This window comes from Populus alba, chromosome 8 (genome assembly GCF_005239225.2).
Source record: "Populus alba chromosome 8, ASM523922v2, whole genome shotgun sequence".
NCBI lineage: Eukaryota > Viridiplantae > Streptophyta > Magnoliopsida > Malpighiales > Salicaceae > Populus > Populus alba.
The window spans coordinates 4,223,950-4,246,673 of record NC_133291.1 but is presented as its reverse complement, the minus strand read 5'-3'; the positions used below and the strand labels follow the sequence as shown (position 1 = coordinate 4,246,673).

The following is a 22,724-nucleotide window of genomic DNA, read 5'->3' as shown; positions in this document are numbered from 1 at the left end:
TTGGAAGGCATTTATAGTCAAAGATAAAGGCGAGGGGGAGATCGAATATTTCTAGATCTAAGAGTGCACGATTTTCTCAATTAATTGCTCTCCATGCAGAGCACCATCGATTAGCTTTCGCGTGTGCTATGCACTCCCCTGCCGACATTTTATTTGTTGAAAAAGTTAAGATGCACGCTCTTTATTTATAATCATCATCGTTATTTTCTAATCGATTTGTAACTTGATTAAAATTAAATGTTTTTTATACGATCTCTTAATTTAATACCGTATCCATCATATAAATTTAGTCGTATTTTAAGAAGAAAAAACTGTCAGTGTTGATTTAAGAATTTGAACTCTAAAATTATTAGAACAACAGATCTTCTTAACCATGTATATTAATATTAGGATTGCATGATGTATATATCAATCATTAATTAATGCATTCCATCAAGCTTACGATAAAACAATGTATTACTTGATCAAGCGTAAGGATGAATTAATGTAAACCACTACTTTTTTCTTGCTCTGAGAAGCATATTTTGTTTTTATAATGGTTTACAGTGTCTTCACATATAGATTCGAATTATTCAACCTGAGATTAATTTTAAGTTCTAGTCTTGACTTTGATATGTTATAACATGTTTATATACGATTAGTCTAGTTCATGAAAATTAATATCCTGAGCTTTGATTTTATTTCGATATTATGAAAATATCCTTCCAAATTTGTTCACATATACTAACACAAAATGTATGTTTAACGGATTTTTGATTCGAGACGAGTTCATATCACAGTACCGTGTCACTGTGTTAAAGCAAAAGTTTTTTTTTTAAAAAAAAAAACATACCGAGCTTTGCAATATATATCATTCATGGTTTGATGGGTTGAAGCTTCCTCGAGCAGAACTTGTTTCTCCGTGGAAGAAAAGTTAAAGGAAAGACTACGTGCGAAAAGAGGAAAGTTTCACTGCCTTCTTCCTAATGCTACACACCATGTGTTTTCTTAATCGAACAGTGAGGCACTAATGCAGACGAGGATCGATAGAGCTAACCAATTAATCTTTAGTCTGGTAACAGTAAGCTTCATACCAAATGCAAAAAGACTGCGAATTCAAGCTATTTCTATCGAGAATTAATGGAGTATAAAATACCCACCAGACCACAACAAGGTTATTAATTAATTACCATAGTTTATCAACTTTATGGTGCTGGCTCGATATCCATTGTACTTTAGTAGCAAAACCACTCTTTTATTTTGCCAGCTAATAATACTCGTCGTGGCTCTAGCATTCTATCCATGTCAGGAGAGAGAGAAAAACTTATTCCATAGATTAAAATGCAATATATATAGGTATATTCAATTGTCGTAATAATCACCCTTAATTGGATCTCATGCATCGCTCACCAAAAATGCATTTCTAACCATCCACCAGTCATTAAACACGAGGTACTGTACGAGCTTGCATGAATACAATAGTTTTACAATATGCAAACCCATTTCTCCAACTAATTAAACATAATAGTTTACAGTTTACAAGGTATGCAGGTGAGGAACGAGGGAGGATATTGGAATTTCAATCAAGCGTCTCTTTTTCTCCAGCTTACTTACAAATTGCAACGTGACAGATTTACAATGTCAACTTGTATTTTTTTTTTTAATCTTTTGAACATTCCTTTTCTTATTCGATTTAGAAAATGTTTGGAAATATTATTGGTTATGTGTTAAAAAATAAAATTTAAAAAAATAAAAAATAATACTTTGAAATATATAAACTATTATAATATTAAATACAGACTTAAAGTCAATAATTTGTGACTTTTAAGTTTTAACCGGGAAGGAAAAAAAGAAAAAAAACAAAACAAGGAGCAGAGGAAAATATACTTTGAGGAAGGTTAATCATTGGACCACAATGTCCACGGCATCATATGTTAAAATCATGTGGCGATAAATATACTGCTGCACCTATATGATATGAAAAAAAGGACCACGCGATCTTAAGAAATCTTGAAACCTATTTAATTCTTCTGCGAAGGGGACCAATCTATTGATTCACTTCGGTTGATTCAAAGCTCACAATTCAAAATCATGTTTTTCTCTTCAAGGTGTGTCATGTTCGCTAGCGGTGATAATTTATTCAATGAAGGCATCTGCTTTTCCCTTTAGTGAAATAAGAAAATCAATAAAAATATTGATCCCTGATAACAAAATAACAGGGATAATGGAAATATAGATTATTTCATGTATAACAAGTATCACGTGAATTTATTTTGCAAGATCCATCCAGACTAATTTACAATGTTGTTTTTCCTAATCTCCAAAGAGAATATACTCTTCGAGACTGAGACATATTTAAACAGCATGTTTTTATCTTTTGTTTTTCGTTAAACACTTGAACCACCTCTTATGATACTATGTGAATAAATATATTACAGGTTTATGATTTTGGATATGTTTGTTTATTCTTAGCTTTTGTGTTTGTGGTAAAAAATACAGTCAGATGTTTAGTAATATATTAAATTATGTTTTATATTATAGGATTCATCAAAAAATTGAGTTTGAAACGTAGTTTTTGTGAAACAGTTTTTACATATTTTTTTAATCGAGTTTTGTAAAACTCTATTAATTTTCGCGTTTCAAAAGTATTTTTTAAAATTTTTTTATTTTAATTTTTATTTATTTTCATATTATTTTGATGCGTTGATATAAAAAAAATTAAAAAATTAAAAAAAAATTATTTTGATATATTCCTAAATAAAAAACACTTTTGAAAAATAATCATAACTAAATATTTTATATATATATTTTTGTTGTATATAAACCTCAACCATAATTTTTACCAAATATATATTTAAATTTAATTAACCATATTTAATTATATTTTTTAAAAAAATTTATTTTTATAAAATCATAACCACCAAAAATATCTTGTAAAAAACTTACTCTTTATCATCTTATCTAGTATCGATGACGCCTTTCAATAAAAGCTGCGTTTCTTGAAAGAATACCCTACCAACATAGATAGCTTCAGCGTGAACTTGGATTTGACAATACAAAATTTGACTTTGTTTTTCTAATTTCGTGTTCAATCACTGCCCCTGCTGCTGAACGATACATGGATCCGGTACATAACACGTCCATTGACAACCGTGGAGTATTGACTTTCATCAAGCAGGCTCCATGCCTTTAAGGAGCATTAATTTCTTGAGCAGACATGCTTTTAGAAAAAAGTATACTGCTACCCTTTTTAATCTTTTTAATCACCAATGCCGGTGTGGTTAATAAAAATACTGAACTGTGCAAAAAGTTCTTGTAGGTTTTCGAGCAAGGGCAGAAATTTTTTTTATCATGAATTATTAAATAAATATATAAATATTTTTTAAGATGGATTATTAACTTATGTATATAAATTTTTAAAATTAATAGTAAAGTTTTAATTTAAATACACTATCTAAAATATTAAAAAATAAATTTGAAAAATACATAAAATTAAAGCGAAAGTAAAAATAAACTTACTATTAAAATTACATCTTTCGATGTTTTGTGAAATATAATTCATCTATAATCGAATCTGAATCGATATTGTAACAACCCCTCAACCGGGATAAATTAACAATCTCATGTCAACTGGAAAACAAAGTAATTAAATTTTCTCTCTTTTAATTTCTTCTTCCTTCACTTGATTCTTCCTCAGATTAGTTTTTTATAAGTTGGACTTTGTTAGTTTACAAGGTTATTCTCTCACTTCTTATTTTTTTTTTTGAAATATTTTTATGTTTTTTCCTTACTTTTTCTATTTCTCTCTCGCCTTTTCTTTTCTTTTTTCTTCTATTCTGCTTCTGCTCAGTCGGCAACATATAAAAGGAAGGAGGAGCTTATTTGTTTTATTTTTTAATGGCAAATAACTATTTTACTCTTAATGAGTCATTTTGCTTTTATTTGATGGTTCTTTTTTTATTAGTATTACCAAGCTCTGTTCATCCTAAACTCTTAAATAAATTTTATTAAATATATTTTAAGATCCCTCGTAAAATTTCAACTCAGTCTAATGGACGGATTGAAAATTACGTCCAATAACGTAAAACTGATCAAATTGTGATTTTTCATCAAATTTCTAAATTTCTTTGAATATTCTGAAATTTTAACTCAAACTAAAGCATCATATTAGAAGGCTTCACGCAAATTTTCAGAATTTTTTGACAACTAAATTGAGAATTATAATTTTTTTTACATAAAATTAATTAAAAAATATTGATATAATCTTAACCTAGACTAAAACCCACCCTGCTTTTGCCATGCCTCCACCTATATTTTCGAGCAACCTAACAAAAGATAATATGTATGGTCAATCTTATCCGATAAGTACACCTGTATCCTGTATACAACGGTCAATCGATATGGGGAGACAAATCTGCCCCTCCGTCGAGTAATTAATTGTTTGATACAGGAGACATTTGTATATAAACACCCGATTATAAATAAATTCAAGAGCTTTATGCAGATTTGGTGAACATGCTTCTATCAACTTAACAATCACATATGATATGCATTCAACAAAATTTAACAGACAATTTTGATGAGAAAAGTCTTAATGGTACGAAGAAGAAGAAAAAATGTACACTGAAATGTATTTTCTGGCCGGGGTCATCCACGAGACACGAGGTCTGAGTCGCTCGTGCGCGCTGTGGAGATGTAGATTTGTGACAGAATGTACTTTCTTCTTCAGACGTGTTAGGGTGAGCACTTTCCCGATATATTTTCCGGTCAGTCCACATGAATGAGGATGTGGGTTAATTTTGTCAGAGGTTGCACGTGTGGTGCCAGTTAATGTCAAGACAGCGACTGTTTGGAGAAAGGATGTGAAAAAAAAGATCTATTAAAACTAATGCACTCCATTTTAGATTGAAGTGAAATTACAGAGAAGTTGAAGTTCTTGTTCGAAGGGAAGACGTATAGAATGAAGGGAAGATTTTTGAAATAGTAAGGGATTCTGTTATTTTTGTGATAGTAAAAAACTGTCACTTTGGGTTACGTGTGTTCTCACAGCAAAGTTTAAATATAACTAAGGCGAATAAATCTTCTAGCTGGAGAGTTAGATTGAGAGACATGGAGAAGACCCCTTGTCTTGGGATTTAATGCCCTTTATATGGCTTAATTTAGCCTATGTGAGTTTGTAGTGGGACAAGTGCAGAGGAGATAACACGCAGATTTGGACAAAATAAAGATTAAAGAATAAGATCGCAAACATATATGAGACTATTGTAAAGCTATTTTTAAAAATATAATTTTGTTTTCGAGGTAATCATATGATAAATATAGAGAATGTCATGTGTTATGATACGCAGTAGCATTAATAACATACATCATATGTTCCCTAATTCACGATCAAGAGTATAAAGCTTGAGAAAAGATGCATGACCGGTCTGCAAGGAGGGTTGCACATGCAGTCTACCAAAATCGAAGCGCAACCAATCCATATATTGAGGAGGGATGGAGACCAATACGAGGAACGCATAACCGAACATGGAGAGGACTTTGGCCAAGGTGCGGCCTAGTGGTAGCTAGAAAGGACTTGACCATCGATCGAGAGAGGTTGAGTGCATGCTTAGGATTTCTCTTATGGGATTAGCAACCTAGATAAGGTGCGGCCTGATGAATTTTGTAAAATAACTTAAATCTCATGGCTCATCACCTTCTTTTATATTGCTTGAATGTTACTTGAGAGTGTTCCAAAAGCTGCAGTTGATTTCAGAAGAGGACGAGAGAAACTATAACATGACTGGGAAAAAAAAACCAAAAGAAAGAGAGGACGCGCGTGTAAAGAGAAGTGAAAATCGCAAGGGAACAGAATCAGAAGTGCAAAGGATCAGTAAATAAAAGGTAAAAGATCCTATTGTAAGAATTAATATATGGCTAGTGGAAGAGACAATTTAGCGGCCCCACCAGATAACTTTTTTCCCCTGATGTTGATATAATCTCGGCTGCACCGGCCACATGTTCTAAAGATGTTTTTCTTGTATGGTGAGGTGCATGGTGCTAATTAAGTTGGTACCGATATGATTGGAGGCTTCCTCATTGGTGTTTAGATGTAGCAAAATCTTCCTAAAACTCTCGAGTAAAATACCGACAAAAGCAGTCCTGTTAAGTGATAAATCCTGATTGATATTGCCGGCCAAATCCCCCTTGGTTATTTTGGTGCTTGTTTACTTTTGTCTCTAATTGATAATTAAATGCACATAACCCCACTTTATTGCTGTCTTTCAATCCTCATATCTTAGCTTATAGTGGTTCGGCATTAATTTGTAGACTTTTTTCACACCACCAATCATCTCACTAATCGACCGGCGCAGTTTGTGAATAAGCTCGATTCCCTGAATTTATCATTCATAATCTCTATACCTTGAAATAAGAAAAACAAAGAGGCTGAAACAGCAAAAGTGACATGGTAAAAGATTTTAAAAAAGCTGTCACCCTTCTCTCTTTTTTAAGTGTTGGTTTTTGCAGGTTCTTTTATTTAATTCTGGATATTTGCTGCTCATAGATGATCAAGGTGACAGTCATAGCCTTTTAAATTGACGGCTATGCTCACTTCTGATCCCTATTTTTCAACTCTTTGTTGATAATTACCTGATTTCGATTCTTTATTAGTTATCGATTCAACAACTCTCTGGAATGGTTTGAAAAGCAGTGTCACTTTTCTCTACCTTGTAATTGAATCACGGTGACTTAACAGAACCCTTCCATCGGTCTTGACTTCATTCTTCACAGGTTGGCTATGGGGTTAAAATCAGGTGTCAGGAATTTTAGTTACACAGCAACCTTCACCTGTGCAAAGGGCAAATGACCTCTTTCTTTGGAGTAATTAACTAGATTTGTAAGGTTTGCATTGTAATCTGGGAATTCTTGCCTTTTTTCCCCTTTCATTCTGTTGTTCTTGTTTCTGTTCCTGTTCCTGTTTTTTTTTTTTTTTTTGTTATTTTCTAAATGGCTAAGCTTATTTTTAATATATCGATTAATATAAAAAGAAAAAAAACATTAAATCGGTTGAACTAATCAACTAGTGATCTAGCTTCTTCTTTTTTTAATTCAATTTTAGTTATATAAAATATAAGGATGGATTGAAAAATGATCTACAATATAAAAATAAATTGAAATTAATAGGTTTATTCAGGCAAAGGATAAACTGAGCAAATTTTCCTAATAAATAGGATATCACTGGGTAAGCAAAGTTAAATAAACTTGGGTAAGTGTAGAATATCTCAAGCATTAATCAAAATCTAGGTACACGGATCTACTCCATAATTTTTTTTTTTTGGTATAATTAAGATCTACTCCATAGTTACACGGCAAAGAAACAAACTATATATGATCTTTACCCCGCACATGCACGTGCATGCGTGAATTACCGCGACAAAGTTCCGACATCATTAAGAAGAGAAAGAGATTTCATTACACACCAACAACGGAGGCCTTAAATTCTTCGAGAACTGACATCATAACATGATTAGTGTTGGAGATAATGCCATACAAACAGTAAATAAAAAATTCAGTTATGTACTGTTATGTGCTGAACCATGATTAACATCTTACACCAAAACAAAAGCTAATTAAACCATGATTAAAATCATGTACCAGAACACCAAGATGAAAGCTAATTGGTTTCATGTAGGAATTGTGGGCACCTATTCATTGATTTTATGGCTTTCCTTTTCTAAGATTCAACTTGTTGCTTTTAGTGTTGATGTTGATTATAATGATGATAATGACGGGCAATTGTAGTCCCACTTGGGCGTGTCCCTCGCGAGCATGTGACCATCACATTTTTCACTTTCCGGCGACATGTTCCGACATTACACGTATGAAACATGCTTCCATCTCAAGTTCTTTTCTTTCCAGCCCATGAAAACTACATGGTTTTAATAGAACTGGACTGTTCTACTACCGAGTGCGGTAAAATAAAGCTTGGAGAGATCGTCAGGTTACTTTTTTTTAATTTTTGACAGGTGAAATTGTACAGGGATGAAATAGCTTAGATCCAAGAATTGTACAGAGATTAAAATTGTGTGTGATATGAATCCTACACAAAATTAGAAAAAGAAATCATCCATAATAATAAATAAAAAAACACAGCAGACTGTTATCTGCTACAGCCATGCACTAATGAGAGCAGGAATCTGGACTTTATTTTGTAGTCAACGGCAGCATTTTTTTTTAATCAAACCTCGTATAAATTATTTTTTTATAGAAATATAGAAAGTTCTCTATTTAAGAAAATATTCATGAGCACTTGCTCTTGGAGAGGTGGTTTGATTCTAGTCCACTTAAATCTGTCCAGTTGGCTTCTCTTGGAGCCCAAAATCAAAATGAAAGTCGTCCTCCATAATCCTGTTTGAAAAATTGGGGATCTTTTTCAAACCAAAATCGCTATAAATTCCAGATATGACTCTATGTTAGTAACTTTTCAGGGTTTTTTTTTTAAAAAAAAAAGTGTTAAAGCGTGTGCTCTAACCAATTGCAGAGGTGGGTAAATATCCTCCTGGTCGTAGCTACTACAGAAGCCCTGGAGTTGATACCCTTCAGAGAGAGTGCAATAACCAGCATTTTGTCCCATTTTTTGGCACAAGACCGATTAGATTTAATGTCAATTATCTGCAACGGTTAGATACAACGCAACTGCAATTTAACCGATACATCAAGGCTTGTGGTCTGGTTACAATTTTGTCAAGCAACGCATATTAGTTGTACAGAAAAGGAGACAAAGGGTGAACTACTTTTCCTGGTTTCCAGGCTACTCTGAGTAAGACAAACAGGTAGAACATGGACACTTACAGCATCGTTCCAGAAACCACCAAGTACAGAGATGGTAGGGAACTTGTAATTCCGGTGCAGTAAACTGCAGGGTAAATATTTATCTGCTTGTAGGAGATGGTAAATATGACTGTTCACCATGGACTGCAGTTAAGAATCCAAAAAACAAAACCCTAGCATATGTAGAGATGTAGTTATACCGGTAGCCCGCATATTACAAACAGAAATTCTATTCATCGCTATTCTTCACCAGGCAATACTGAATTTGCAGGTAGCATACCAAAGCAAAATGTATGTTGCGCTCAGGATCTATTCATGATTCAACTGAGATAGTCAGATAAATGCGTGGCAGGTACGAGTAAATCTTACATGACTACTTAGCAGCACCAATAAAAGCAGAGAAACTTTGGAAAATTTCAGAAAATCACCACCATAGACAAGACATAACCTGAAAGCTTCAATCACTAAGTCTAGGATTTTTGGCCTGGATCAATCATAGGCTAAATCAGCCCACATGCCAACTTCAGTCATCGTCATCGTCCTCATCCTCGTCATCTTCATCCTCCTGAAAATTGAAATTACAACTTATCTTAGGACTAGTTTAAAGAAAACAAGAGAAGTATGAATGAAAGAAAATGCACTTATTTGATGAGTAATTGAAGACTGATAGTCAGCAGGGAGGACATGAGTCGATCTATATCAACAGAAGTAAAGAAAAAACCATCTATTGCAGAATAACTCCCACACAACCGCATACAAAAATAAAGTAATTGAAGATAGAACAATGCCAAATTCATCAATGGCTCTATCTGGAACTCAGGTAATCTCGCTATGATTCTCTTCAGTAAAACTAACGAGGTAAGAATCTGACAAGTTCAGGAAATTATAAGGTCCAGGAGCAGAGGACCCAAGCAGGTGAAACCTAAAACGAATAATCTAATCCCTATAACCTAAAGCATACTAGCACGTGGAACAATGAGGTCTTCTTTTAATCTTGACCAGTTGTTGACAGGAATTAGTGCACAAGAACATTTGCATGTAAAAAGAACCAGTTATTAACTCTCTTGGACTGGGAAAAGCATTGTATTTTAAATGGATCTTAGAGCAAAGAACCTGGCCTCTTTAAACGTGGGGCATCTACAGTGTCGATTAACTTAGACAACGGATTGAACCGTGTAAAAACAATGAGTAGATGTCTGAATTATGAAGTTTCAAGTGTGCATTCTCATGATATCACTACGGGGATGGAAATGCAGTGCAAGTGCAAGAGTTGCTTAATATTTAACATATCTGATAGTGTGAGATATCAGAGGCTGACAAAAGATTACCCCTACACTCTCGTCGCTGTCATCTTGGCCATCGACTTCAGATTTGGACCTGTGAGAATGTTTGTGATCGTCTTCTTCGTCAGCACCACCATCATCCGTTTCCTGGGAGAGGCATAATGTAGTCATGAGACTGGGAAAAGAAAAGGCAAGTTCGTTTGATTCTTAAGAAAGCAACATTCAAAAGATTCACCTGTTTCTTGCTGTAGGCTGTCATAAGCTTCCCATAATCTGATTTCTTTTTTGCTGCTTTAGCTTCATATGGAGCTTTCTCCTGCCAAATCCAATTCCAGTAGAGGAAGGTAAGAATACAATCAGCATGCCATTTGTAAAGCCAGGAAGCAATCAGTAGACAGAGAATATAACTTACTAAAAACTGAAAATACTCTTTGCACACTAGTTATTTTGACTAACTCAAACAATCATATATATATATATATGAATGTGCACATGTCCAACTTGCAACATCAGTCAAGGGAAACATATCTGAATTCCACCACTCAGTCCTTTTAAATCTTCAGACCCTAGAAGTACCAACATCTAGGGCCCCTGCAGTCTACACCACACCGGCATTGGTGTGGTTAACCAGACAAAGTTCCAAAGTCATCGAACATGTGCGTGGTGCACGGCCAGGTCCAGTGGGAGCCACAGTTCCAGGTTTTTGCAACACCTTAACAAACAGAATCCGCACCGTCGTTCTAGTTAAAGTATTCTATCCAGTCAAAAGCAGCACAATTCATTGTCTTTCAAAGACCCAACTCGATTCAAGAATCTGAAAAGGAAGGTTTTAGGACTTACTGCAGCAGACATGGATTTCCACTTCTCTCCTCCAGCTTTCCCCACCTTCAATCACATGATCCAGTAGTCAAAATTCCAGTCTACATTAACTGATCTATCACAGCAGCTATAAGAAGTCCACAATCGTAATAAACACGAGGTGTTTAAGAGCTGCTTACAGCTGAGACAGCCTTCATATTGGGGTGCTCTTGTTTGTAAATCTTCCTGAACTCTTCTCTGCGGTTCGTTACATTGCATAACCATAAGGTGATTTTCAAAATGATATTATAATTGCTAAACCACATCAAATTTAGAGAGACATACAGAAAAACAAAGAAAGAACTCGGAGGCCTTTTGGGTTTGTTAGGGTCCTTCTTGGTGATTTTTTCTTTCGTGGCTCGTTTCTTGCTACTCTCGGTAGCCTTTAGTGCTGCCTTTCGCTTTCCAATCTTCCTGAAAGAGGAAATAAATGCATACATGACAAACCATTCACTCAAAATCTATACCATAACCAGTCAATGAAACAAATAACGAATAACAGCCGTGTGATTCTTATATAAGATTGGTTAAGGAAAGAAAAGAAAAGAATGAATTAGCTATAACTAAACAGAATATTTACCTGTCCTCAACTGGGAGTGATACTTCCTTCTTTTCCGTCCTCGCTGCCCCCTTGCCCTTGGCAATTTTCATGGCTATTAACAATGTTAAGAAATAACATTATTTGATTAAAAAAACATTTTACTCTATTCAAACCATAATTAACCTAATTGGCAGACTAAGAATAGGGGTTACAACAGAATTGCTAACACTTTTTTCCCCACAAAGAAGAAACTTGTTTTCACAAAGCATACCCACTTTGGTAACAAGAAAACTTTCTGGTTGACGCTGACAGAATTTAAGACGCTAATTTAAGATTAATTCCATTTTCTCGGAAACTAAAGCAAAACACAAGCCATAAAGTTTCAAGCGTTGTTTACTTCACCCATAAGCAAACACAGACGATGCATACAGTACAGGAATCAAGACACAAACTAGCAAAACGATAACAGAAAACCCACAAGGAAAAACACTCAACTAGAAAAATTCACTACTTCAAATGATCATAAAGAAAACTCAACTGGAAAACAAAAAATAGAACAGAAAAACCAATTAACAACTAATGAACCAGAATCAGAAATTATATCAAAACTGTTCAAAAGGGAAAAAAAAAGAAAAGAAGCTGTACCAAGACTGAAAAAAACAAAAACAGAGAGAGGAAAAACTAAGAACAGGCTATCTAGAAAGGATCGCTTACCTCTTTAATGAGTGGAAGAGAGGAACGATAACAAAGGAATACGAATAACAAAAGCAGAGCAAAAAAAACAGTCCTAAAAAGTAAGGAGAGAGAGATGCCAACAAGATATTTGTACTGGGCCCCATGAGTGGACACGTGGAAACTTTCTGACAGAACTTGAAGTTGAGGAAAATGTTTTGTCTGGGCTGTGAGTGGGATACCTGGATTTTGATTGGTTAATGTGATGTTCAGTCCAAGTCAGGGTTTTGTACAGTACAATCTACTTTCTGTTTTATTCGTCACAAAATTCTTCATCAGGTATTGTAGTTTATTTATTTATTTATTCCTTTCATCATTCACATACGTGTTGTGTCGATCAGGTATTTGTCTGATGGAAGGGGCTGCCTCCCACTGGAGATATTAGTAATGAAGAATTAATTTGAAATAGTCTTGAAACTTTCTTAGAAAACCTAAAATTAGTTTACCCTAATATCATTTTGCATCGATGCGAGATCTAATATCAAATTTTTATATATATACACTAAAAGCAACATTATAAAATTAATTATATTAATTAGCATAAATTATCGTATTAAAAAATATTTTTACTAACATAATACATAAATTATATACATTATAATTCAAAATATTGTCATTATATTAATTTTTTTTCTTATTTTTTATGAATTTGTAGTTATAGTTATTAAGGGTTTGCATTAATATTGTTTTTCCGAGAGTGGAGAGAGAATTTGGGACAGATTGAAGGAATACATTTTAAATTATTTCTAAGAATAAAAGAAAGTTAAAGGGAAGGAGAGTACCGAGGAAACTCTACCATGCTCCACCGAAATCTAACCTCTCCAAATTATACGAGAGAAGATGGAGGAAAAGTACGGATCAAGATCAAGTTTAATTTACGAGCTTGTCTTAGATTTCAAAAACAAGATTTATTTGAAGTTATTGTCATAATCTTCCTATTATTTTCATTTTTAAAACGTGCTAGCCTTGTTTGATATTATTTATTTTTTTTATTTTTAATACCTTAGTTTTTTATTTTTTTTTAATAATTGAAAAATATTTACTGCATTGAAAAGGGTTTTTTTTTTTTAAATGCATTTAATCTCGGGGAATTTCAATGAATTGTTAGGTATATTTTCCTACCTCTTATCCATTTTTTACCTATTAATAATCTATTATAATTTTTATGTTTGGAATAAAATATTAAATCATAAAATTGAATTTAATTATACTGATTAAAACACCAATAGAAATAAATTAAATTAACAATATCAACTATTTTGCTTCTAATTTACAAATCATTTTTGTTACATAAATTATTTATTTTTATTATAAGGATCATTACATTCATTTAAAATTTTATAAAATATAGGCATTTTATAGAAGATATAAATAAACATATCTCTTATTAAATAATTGTTCAAATCTTTTTGGAAAACTTGTATATATTGTTAAAAAAAAAATTCCATCATTTTACAAGCCACATACTAGATAAGCAAATGATACCATGATAATATAAATGATTTCATATGGATGATAGAATTTACCTAAAAAATATAAAGTAATCAATAATTGTTACACATTTTCTGTTCCTATATACTTGCTATAATTTGAAATATTACTTTTCAATCTCTATTTATTTTTAATTTATACACATTTATATATCAATCAAACATCATCCTCGTATAATTGACTTAGTAAAACCGAAAAAAAGAAGAAGAAGGAAAATGCAAGGTTTAGGCAAAAACCAAAAAATAAAAATCACTAACATACCTGAGAAACAAAAATATCTTGATGAAAATTGATGCCAGGTAGAGAAATAAAGAACATTTTGCTGCCAAGAGTTTTTGAGAGGAAAGAAAGAGGCGAATAACAGAAAAAGGAGTAAAGATAAGGTTTGTTTTATTATGTGAGTGATTTTGGAATGTTTTTTTCAATATTAATTTTAAGAGAGATTATTGTAGTAAATTAGAGGTTCTTGCATGCGATTTATCTTTTACATCTTTTTTATAAATTAAATTCTATTTAAAGTTAAAATTAATACTCTCAAAAAGTTCAAGACACAAAAATTCATATAACTCTCTTAATTAAATTTATTTCACAGGTTTCAAACAACTCTAAATGTTTTAATTAGACCTGCTTCAGCTCTTAAGTGTTTCCAACCTCGAGTGCTTTAAATCGGTCCAAACACTCCTGATAAAATTTGTTTCTTCCGAATTTTGTTTCTTCTTTCTTTGCCCTCTCTTCCTAATTTATAACTTTATAAGAGAGGCTTCCCCAACTCCTTCCGCAGGCCAATCATTCAATATGATATCGCGCTATCCTTAAATTCTAAGGTGGTGTTGTTCTTACCTCTTGAGCTGTCTCTCCCTCTCTCCCTCTCTCTCTCTCTCTCTCTCTCTCTCTCTCTCTCTCTCTGTGATAAAATTCTCATTCTTGAGTTTGTCGAGGAGCCACAGTAACCCTTTCTTTAAAGTTGCTTCTAAGCATGATTAAAGTTTATTATATTAACTGTAACGTTATAAAATGTTTAGGGAATTTTTTACTTTTATATATATATATATATATATATATATGAGAATAAGACTTTGTTACATAAATCACTTTATTTATTAAAAGTTGTTTTAGAAAGTCACTCTAATAAGAAATCATATCTAAAAGTTATTGTTGTAATTAAAGACATATACAAATTAAATTTTCTTTCTGATTAAAAGTTATTTTAGAAAGTCACTCTACTAAAAAATCATAATCTAAAAAACTTAATGTTGTAAAGACTAATATAAATTAAATTTTATTTTTGAAAATATTGCTATGTATCCGAGATCAATAATTTATATATTGTTTGTAATTTTATAGAGTATAATGCAGCACCAACAGTAACTTTAGCATTTAATGGTTTAACTAAAATTATAGAATTAATAACTATAAATATCTATCTATTTTTCTTAAAAAGAATCCAAAACTCAACTGAATGCTCTATATAACATTTAATTTTGTATATTATCTTTACGTTTGATGTGATTTTTTTCTTTTTATACCTTGGGTTTGACGCTTTTTTTCTTTTTTGGGTATTTAATGGTTTTAATTTAAGATCAAATTATCGGTATATCTATGTAAAATGAAGGGTATATACTTCATAAAATTGTTCATTGTGGAAGAGAGAGCCACTCTAATTTCTTTTGTAGCTAACCCCACTGGCTTTAAGAATTAGGTACGCACGTCCAGGTTCCAATATCCTACAAAGAAAGGTGTCGAAGCCATCAACGATCAACCATCCAACATCACTCACTAGAGGATAAGGATAAGGCCCAGGCAATTCTGGTTCACATACATCCATTGGCAAAGAAAATAAAAATAAAAAAAACTTAATTCCTCGCGCAGTTTCGCCTGAAATTAAACAAATAATCCATTATAAAATTAGGACAACTTCTATTTTCACACGCCAGTTTCCTTAGACCCGAACATGGCTGCAACGACTGCTGTTGCCGCGTCCTACTTTTTGGGGACCCGGACTCAATACACAAAACAAAATCCAGGAAAAATTCAAGCCCTGTTTGGGTTTGGAACCAAGAAATCGCCTCCTCCTCCTCCACCAAAGAAATCCTTCCCAAAACAATTTGAAGAGCGGCTTGTATGGTTCCCTGGTGCAACCCCACCTGAATGGCTTGATGGAACCATGGTTGGAGACCGCGGCTTTGACCCATTCGCTCTTGGTAAGCCCGCAGAGTACTTGCAATTTGATTTGGATTCGTTGGACCAGAACTTGGCAAAGAATTTGGCCGGTGATGTTATTGGAGTCCGGGTAGATGCCACGGAGGTGAAACCAACACCCTTCCAGCCATACTCTGAGGTTTTTGGGCTGCAGAGGTTTAGAGAATGCGAACTTATTCATGGAAGGTGGGCAATGTTGGGTACTCTTGGTGCCATTGCTGTGGAGGCTCTCACCGGTGTTGCATGGCAAGATGCAGGAAAGGTACGTGCGTGCTAGTACTCAATGAAATTTATACGCACTTAGCGTTCAGCTTTCTAAGTTTAAACTTTCATATAGTGTTAGTACGTTTTAACTGATAAAATCATTTAGATTCCTTCTTTCTAGCGAAATAAAGAAAGAAAGAAAGAAATTGATTTTTAAGAACTCTAAAAAATTGGAGTATGCAGTGATAAATGTTTTGATGAAACAATATGGACTGATCTTTTTTCTTCTTTTTCTCCGGTTGATTTTGTCCACCGGTACAGTACTTTTTTCCGGCAGAACCTTGAAAGTATATGATTTTCATTTTTAATGAACAGGATGCTGAAAATGAAGTTAGTACGTAAGAATGGAGATGGGGTCATGGGAGAGAAGTATGGCTGAACAGAACATATATAGTCTGAAAAAATCATACACATCCATCAAAAATACTAGCATAATCCAATATTAACCTGTAGCTCAATTTACACTAATATTATTAACCTGTAGCTCTCTTCGAAATATTGTGAGAGGTCCAGACAAACACTCGAGAAATACGATGTGGACAGCAACAACACAACCAGTTTTTTTATTCGTGTCTTCTAGCTATCCAAGCAAGATGCATGACAGTGTTGATCACGATAACAACAAAACTGACACGACTGACGATGTGATAAATTCATGAATTTAATTAAGTAAATTGATGACTTTTTTTTTCTTTCGGTGATTTGATTTTCCAGGTGGAGCTGATTGAGGGGTCATCCTACCTTGGCCAGCCACTTCCCTTCTCCCTGACGACGTTGATATGGATTGAGGTGATAGTAATTGGGTACATCGAGTTCCAAAGAAATGCAGAGCTTGACCCAGAGAAAAGGCTATATCCTGGTGGCTACTTTGATCCTCTTGGCTTAGCATCTGATCCTGAAAAGATAGAGAACCTTCAACTGGCGGAGATTAAGCATGCAAGGCTAGCTATGGTGGCCTTCCTTATATTTGGTATTCAAGCTGCTTTTACAGGAAAAGGTCCCATTAGCTTCGTGGCTACCTTCAACAACTGATCTCTGTAATTCTATAAAACTTTGAGGAGAAAAATGCCGCGGTCTAATTATCATCACACGTTCTTTCCTTTCTTCGAAACCTATATATTTGGATATATATACATTTAATTAAAGTCTCGTTGCTTAAACACATTGCATTAATTAGTTTTTTTATATTCATGGTACATTTTTACGCAAATGAAAAAGCTCAAGTTGGCTTTCTCCTGGTAATGGATAGTTCTTGGTAATCACCGATCATCGTTTCGCAGCTGCTGCATACCACAGCAAATCAACAGGCCTCGCCGACGACAACCTTCATTGTTTTAGTTGATGGATAATTTCAAATGTCGAGTCTGGCACGGAAGTCCATTTGCATCAATCATTCGAGATCTATCGTTCCTGAGGAGACCACCAAATCCCAACCTAGCTCCCTGGATTTCCAAGCAAGCTGCCATCTACATCCAACTTAACAAACCCATCATCTGGTTTTTTCCAGGTCACCAATCTTTGAACTTTTGAAGTGCCGTCACTGCAAGCCAAGAAATTAACGCAATCACCCTCCATCTCATAAATTTTCCTTAAAAGCCAGCCATCCCCTGCATAATGTTCAGCATACACCACCATGCTGCGCTGGCGCCACAGCCACCAAATGGCCGCTAAAAATAGCGGTGTCCTTCCAACCGTAGCAAAAGTAGACAACCATGGAGTAAGTTTTGGTTGAAAGAAAAGGTTTTTTGTTATTTATCATAAACAATATGCGATTATTTAGCTCTGACAGCGATATCAAATAACGTTATCCATCAGTTCGAGTCTAACAGATAATCTTAATAACATTATATGCCATGTCAGAGCTAACTTGATTGCTATGAAGATGGATTGGGTATGTCTCTCAAACCTCGTCAACATAGTGTTTGCGTTTTTTAAGCGATCATTTTTTTTCGTTTTTTTTGAATGAGCACACGTTTACATGATTGGAAATACAAGCCTAAATTGACCTTGACCAGCTTAACCATCTCATAAGTGTATGTTTAGATTAATTAATTGTTTATCAAGATTAGATTATTTTTCTTTCAAATATCACGATAAAACGATCACATACAATCTATGTCTTTTTTAAAAAAATATATATTATTATTTAGGCATTCTTAGCATTAGATGAAATTAAACCAATTAAAATTAAAATTAAAATTGATATTTAATTTTAAGTTGATATTTTTAAGTTGGTCAACTCACTTGATTTATGACTCACCCAATTTATAATACAGAACTTACCCTATACTAAAATCTAATTGGGTTTAATAACCTTAAAATTAAATATTAGAAATAGAAAACATGAAAAAAAAATCATTAAGCGCTAAGTAGTATAGAGTCTATTTAGTAATCATTTTTTAAAGAATAATTTTACTTTAAAATTTATTAAAATAATATTTTTAATTTTTTTTTAAAATTTATTTTTAATTTTAAACCATGAGAACAATTTAAAAATATTAAAAAAAATTATTTTTTTTCTTTTTTAGAAAAAACTCATGTTATGTGCCAACAGCGTTTTCGCCGAAATGCGAAACGCCTCCCAGTTGTCTAAGGAAAAGGAAAGCAGAAAAGGGAAAAAACCGTAGATACACGTCTTGTCAGGTTCGACTTCAGCAGAAAAAGGTAATATAATGGTGGAAATGTAGATAGCTTTTCTTCTCTTTTCCTCTCGGTCTACGATTCTTGGAAGGCATGCAGCAGCAGCAGCAGCAGCACCAACAACAACTTTATTAGAAGCAAAAAACAAAGAGGTAGCCAATCCAATCAAACAAATTCAAAACATTAATATTAGCCATTCCGTTTCCATTCTCTCCCCCTGTAAAAAAAGGAATCTTCTGTTTTTTCTCGTCAGTCAATCAGGATTTTGAATTTCTTCTCCCTATTGATACTACTAGTCCACAGATTTTTGTGTAAGATCTGCCTGCGAGGATGGGGAGGCTGTTTGTTGTGGAACTTGAAGGGAAGATATATAGTTGCAAGCACTGCAGGACCCATCTTGCTCTTTATGACGATATTGTTTCAAGGGTTGTTTTTTCGACCTTTCATTGATTGATTTCTCTATGTTTCGTGATTATCTCGTGGTATTTTTATCTGGGTTTTGCGAATTTGTTTTGTTTTTTTGAAAATTTGGGTGCTTTTTGACGGTTGACTGTGTTTAAGTTATGATGATCTTAAATTAAGTTATCTTAAGAGGTTTCGTTTGTTAGATATGAAGAATGGATTGAATTGGATTGGATTGGATAAGGGGGTTTTCGATTAGTCATTGTAATGATATCCCAGTTTTCATTAGGAGAATATTAAAAAAAAAAAAAAAAACTTAAGAGTGTATATATAGTGCATTTCGAGTTTATTTGGATGATGCTTAATTGGTGAAATCCTTTTGCCTCGACTTGATAAACGAAGAATAGATGCTGCTGCAAGTGGAGCAATTTTTATCATTTAATGGTTGAAACCGTTAAATAAGCACCATAACATGTTAGTTAGGATCTTAGGCTGGTTAGGCTGTTGAATATATGTTGTTTTGGAAGCTTGGTAATGCTTCACATGTTGCACCATTTAGAATCCTGCACTTGATGCCATATCTGGATGTAAAGAGGATTTCAATTGTGTATGATCTATTTATGGAAAACAAAATGCGTTTCACAGTTGTTTTTGGTTTGTGATTGAATTTGTTGCTTAATGTGGTGGGATGTATGAACATCTTTATTGTTTGGCACTTTGTGATGATTATATTTTGTTGGTCTTCACGATGATTTTTTTTTTTTGCTTAAAATGATATTCTTTTTTGTCCTCTTCTGCATTCAAGCTTCACTAAAGTCGAGTTACTTGGATGCTGTATCCCCTTTGGTATTGACAAAATTTTGACAGCATATAACTGAAATGTATATATTCCATTTTGTTTAAACACTGCTCTCGTTTTGCTCTGCTTGGTTCAAAACCATACTCGTATAAAGGAACCAACCAGGCAACCAAGTGTGGAGCTTGTCCACTTCATCCTTGGATGGCATATGATGTATGTTAAAGGCATTTTTAGCAAATGGCGAAGCTTATCACACCCCAAACCATTTGCAGAAGGAACATTCTATAAGTATCATGGATGATGCTCTCAAGTAGCTTGAGAACTTGGGAAGGCATCCTTGTCCATGGAAAGTGACTGATTTTCGGATGCCTTGATCAATCAAGTAGCTTATGTGCATGTCTGTATTTGCATGCCTATAAGTTGTCACAGGGATTATTATATGACAGTAGATAAGTCTTCTAAGTGAGATCACAAACAGCATTTTTCTATATTTTGGTAATTGTCAAAGTGAGACTTGGACAGTGATGTGCTTAAAATATTTCTTGATGATAGCTCAGCATATCGGGCTGTATTGTGCTTTTACTTTTCTCATTCTGTCCAGCAAATGTTGTTTGGGGTTTTAATGGGATGCAAGTGCTCTGACTACATGTTTTGCCTCTGCTCTTTTATTCAGTCTTTTCACTGCAGGCATGGGAAAGCTTATCTCTTCAATAAGGTGTAAGTTTTTCTTTATTTTCTGGGCTTCGGGCACCTTTTAATACACTCATTAAATATGGAGATAATTCTATGTTGGACCAACAACCTAAAGTCAATGCCACAAGATTCCGATCACTCACATCATACCAAGTGCCTCAATATATATATTATTTGTTCTTTGTGAATGATGCTGTTTGAAAGTAACATCTGAACCAGACATTGAGTCTGCCAGGACATCTGTTGGTAGTTATGCACTTGGCATTTGCCTTGTCATGGCATGGGCTTCTACTTGTGGCCGTGGGAAAGGGGAGTGGAGTGCTCGGTTTATGGCAAACTAAAATAGTACAATCTGAGATGGATTCTTTAGTCTAGGCCCTTTTAAGGGGGCAATGTAAAACATCTTAGAAATCAGTCTAAAATTTGCTTTCAAATGTATGTTCACCAAGTGAGAAGAGAAGCATAATTGCTCTCCAAGCATTAAACTGTTTGTCCTCGATATGCTGTTGTAGACTGGGTATTACTGAACAGAGCAAGACAGATGAATGTCATACTTGGGCTGCCTGCGGTGATCATATTTAATTATTATTTCTGTTTGCTGAATGGGGAATTAGATTGATTATGTATGATCTTCAGAGCATCCTCAGACACATTGTTTCATGCTAGAATGAGCCAGAAGACATTATATATTCACACTCATGGTCCTTTCAGATTTAAATCATCTTACTCTGTATGGCAGAGCGAATGTATTTGTGGGAGAGAAGGAAGAGAGAATGATGATTACCGGGCTGCATACCGTTGCTGACATTTTCTGTGTCGGGTGTGGATCAATTGTGGGTTGGAAATATGTAAGATTAGAAGGCAAAGATTCGAAAAGAATTCAATGTGTTTCTGAATGTTTCTTGTTGCGATTAGTTAATTGGATGGTTTCTTTCAGGAGACTGCACATGAAAGGAGTCAGAAGTACAAGGAAGGAAAATCTGTGCTTGAGCGGTCAGTGGATAACTACATTAGGAGAAAGTTCTAATTCTGGGTTGAAATGATCCTCTAAATTAAGGTTGCATTTTGATTTGTTGTTGAGCAGGTTTAAGGTGTCTGGTCCTGATGGAAGCCATTACTGGGTGAATCATGAACACCACCACATCGGTGGAAGTGATGCAGACGATGTTTGATCGTCTGTCTTGCCATTTTATATTGTACATTCTTCTCTTCTGATCTTATTTAACCATGAACTATGAAAAACTGAATTCCTCATTTGGACAGCTCTGTCAACCAGCTGTCAATAATTGATTCTAAACATGGATTGTTGATTCTGATGAATTCATTTCCAGTTTCGTACGTCAGTTCATGTATAGCAATTGTTGAGGTCCATGAGAACAAATTGATCGCATGGGTCGCACTGTTAAAAATGTGGTTAGTTATTATGTCAAAAACTATGTAGAATTAAAATTCAATTAATGTTCTTGTCAAAAATAAAATAATCAACTTGTTCCATGGCGTTTTCCTTCCCGGCAGCCCATCTAACAAATGACCCAGCTGCTTCGATAAAAAGGGTTCTTGTAGAAAGCCCTTTTTCGTAATTATATTAAGGTTCCATTATTCTTGCAATTTCCTGGAAAAAAAAAATGAGAAGCGATCCACTTTGTAGAGTATAATATAAAATTTCCAAGAGAAGAAAGTAAGGTAAAAGAAAAGAGGCTTCCCTGGAAGACGAATAATCAAACCGGGAGTTAACCCTATGCACCTGACGTTGTGCCAGTTTCAAAAAATTAATTGTGATAGTTACAGGTAAAAGCTGTGAAAAAGAGGTGTGTCCTCTCTATAGCCATCACAGTTCAAAATCGTGAAATCTCTTGTTGTCAGAAAGAAAATTCCCAGGAATCTTCTAATCACACTACATGAATTTGAATTTCAATTCATGGAAGCTAATCTGGTGGGAAAACAAAAGGGAAAAAAGCTATAATAATGTTAAACTGCATTAAGGTACAGATATACAGCATTCTCGTTCAAATGAGGGGGACGGCTAGCTGTC

The 22,724-nt window shown here is 34.0% G+C and overlaps 3 protein-coding genes across 6 annotated transcripts; 2 read left to right on the top strand and 1 right to left on the bottom strand.

Moving 5' to 3' along the window:
- LOC118055870 (protein yippee-like) lies at positions 1 to 22,012 on the top strand. Of its 2 annotated transcripts, XM_035067890.2 has the most exons (7): positions 1 to 11; positions 18,903 to 18,950; positions 19,102 to 19,224; positions 20,673 to 20,716; positions 21,432 to 21,540; positions 21,630 to 21,685; positions 21,777 to 22,012. In XM_035067890.2, exons 3-7 carry the CDS (start codon positions 19,129 to 19,131, stop codon positions 21,862 to 21,864), a joined length of 393 nt encoding a protein of 130 aa, XP_034923781.1. In that variant the 5' UTR covers positions 1 to 11; positions 18,903 to 18,950; positions 19,102 to 19,128; the 3' UTR covers positions 21,865 to 22,012. The 2 variants fall into 2 exon arrangements, with proteins under 2 accessions (XP_034923781.1, XP_034923782.1); XM_035067891.2 differs by lacking the exon at positions 1 to 11 and having other exon boundaries at positions 18,731 to 18,950; positions 19,095 to 19,224.
- LOC118055867 (high mobility group B protein 3) lies at positions 8,941 to 12,306 on the bottom strand. Of its 3 annotated transcripts, none has more exons than XM_035067886.2 (8): positions 12,187 to 12,291; positions 11,512 to 11,584; positions 11,217 to 11,345; positions 11,072 to 11,129; positions 10,914 to 10,958; positions 10,309 to 10,389; positions 10,119 to 10,220; positions 8,941 to 9,355 (listed from the first exon to the last, which is right to left on the bottom strand). In XM_035067886.2, exons 2-8 carry the CDS (start codon positions 11,580 to 11,582, stop codon positions 9,314 to 9,316), a joined length of 528 nt encoding a protein of 175 aa, XP_034923777.1. In that variant the 5' UTR covers positions 11,583 to 11,584; positions 12,187 to 12,291; the 3' UTR covers positions 8,941 to 9,313. The 3 variants fall into 3 exon arrangements, 2 of the variants coding, with proteins under 2 accessions (XP_034923777.1, XP_034923778.1); XM_035067887.2 differs by lacking the exon at positions 12,187 to 12,291 and adding an exon at positions 12,118 to 12,186; XR_012170630.1 differs by lacking the exon at positions 8,941 to 9,355 and adding an exon at positions 10,486 to 10,827 and having other exon boundaries at positions 10,160 to 10,220; positions 12,187 to 12,306.
- LOC118055868 (chlorophyll a-b binding protein CP29.3, chloroplastic) lies at positions 15,569 to 17,318 on the top strand. Its single transcript, XM_035067888.2, has 2 exons — positions 15,569 to 16,156; positions 16,873 to 17,318. Exons 1-2 carry the CDS (start codon positions 15,647 to 15,649, stop codon positions 17,188 to 17,190), a joined length of 828 nt encoding a protein of 275 aa, XP_034923779.1. The 5' UTR covers positions 15,569 to 15,646; the 3' UTR covers positions 17,191 to 17,318.
- Positions 22,013 to 22,724: the final 712 nt, after the last annotated feature.

Bases quoted from the DNA above. Each gene is read 5' to 3' on its own strand.
- LOC118055867 (XM_035067886.2), bottom strand. From the start codon at position 11,582: ATGAAAATTGCCAAGGGCAAGGGGGCAGCGAGGACGGAAAAGAAGGAA. The intron at 11,130-11,216 runs GTATGTCTCTCT...AACGAACCGCAG, and splicing joins AGTTCTTTCTTTGTTTTTCT to AGAAGAGTTCAGGAAGATTT. The intron at 10,959-11,071 runs GTAAGCAGCTCT...ATGTGATTGAAG, and splicing joins ATATGAAGGCTGTCTCAGCT to GTGGGGAAAGCTGGAGGAGA.
- LOC118055868 (XM_035067888.2), top strand. From the start codon at position 15,647: ATGGCTGCAACGACTGCTGTTGCCGCGTCCTACTTTTTGGGGACCCGG. The intron at 16,157-16,872 runs GTACGTGCGTGC...TTGATTTTCCAG, and splicing joins CATGGCAAGATGCAGGAAAG to GTGGAGCTGATTGAGGGGTC.
- LOC118055870 (XM_035067890.2), top strand. From the start codon at position 19,129: ATGGGGAGGCTGTTTGTTGTGGAACTTGAAGGGAAGATATATAGTTGC. The intron at 20,717-21,431 runs GTAAGTTTTTCT...TCTGTATGGCAG, and splicing joins GCTTATCTCTTCAATAAGGT to AGCGAATGTATTTGTGGGAG. The intron at 21,686-21,776 runs GTCAGTGGATAA...GTTGTTGAGCAG, and splicing joins GGAAAATCTGTGCTTGAGCG to GTTTAAGGTGTCTGGTCCTG.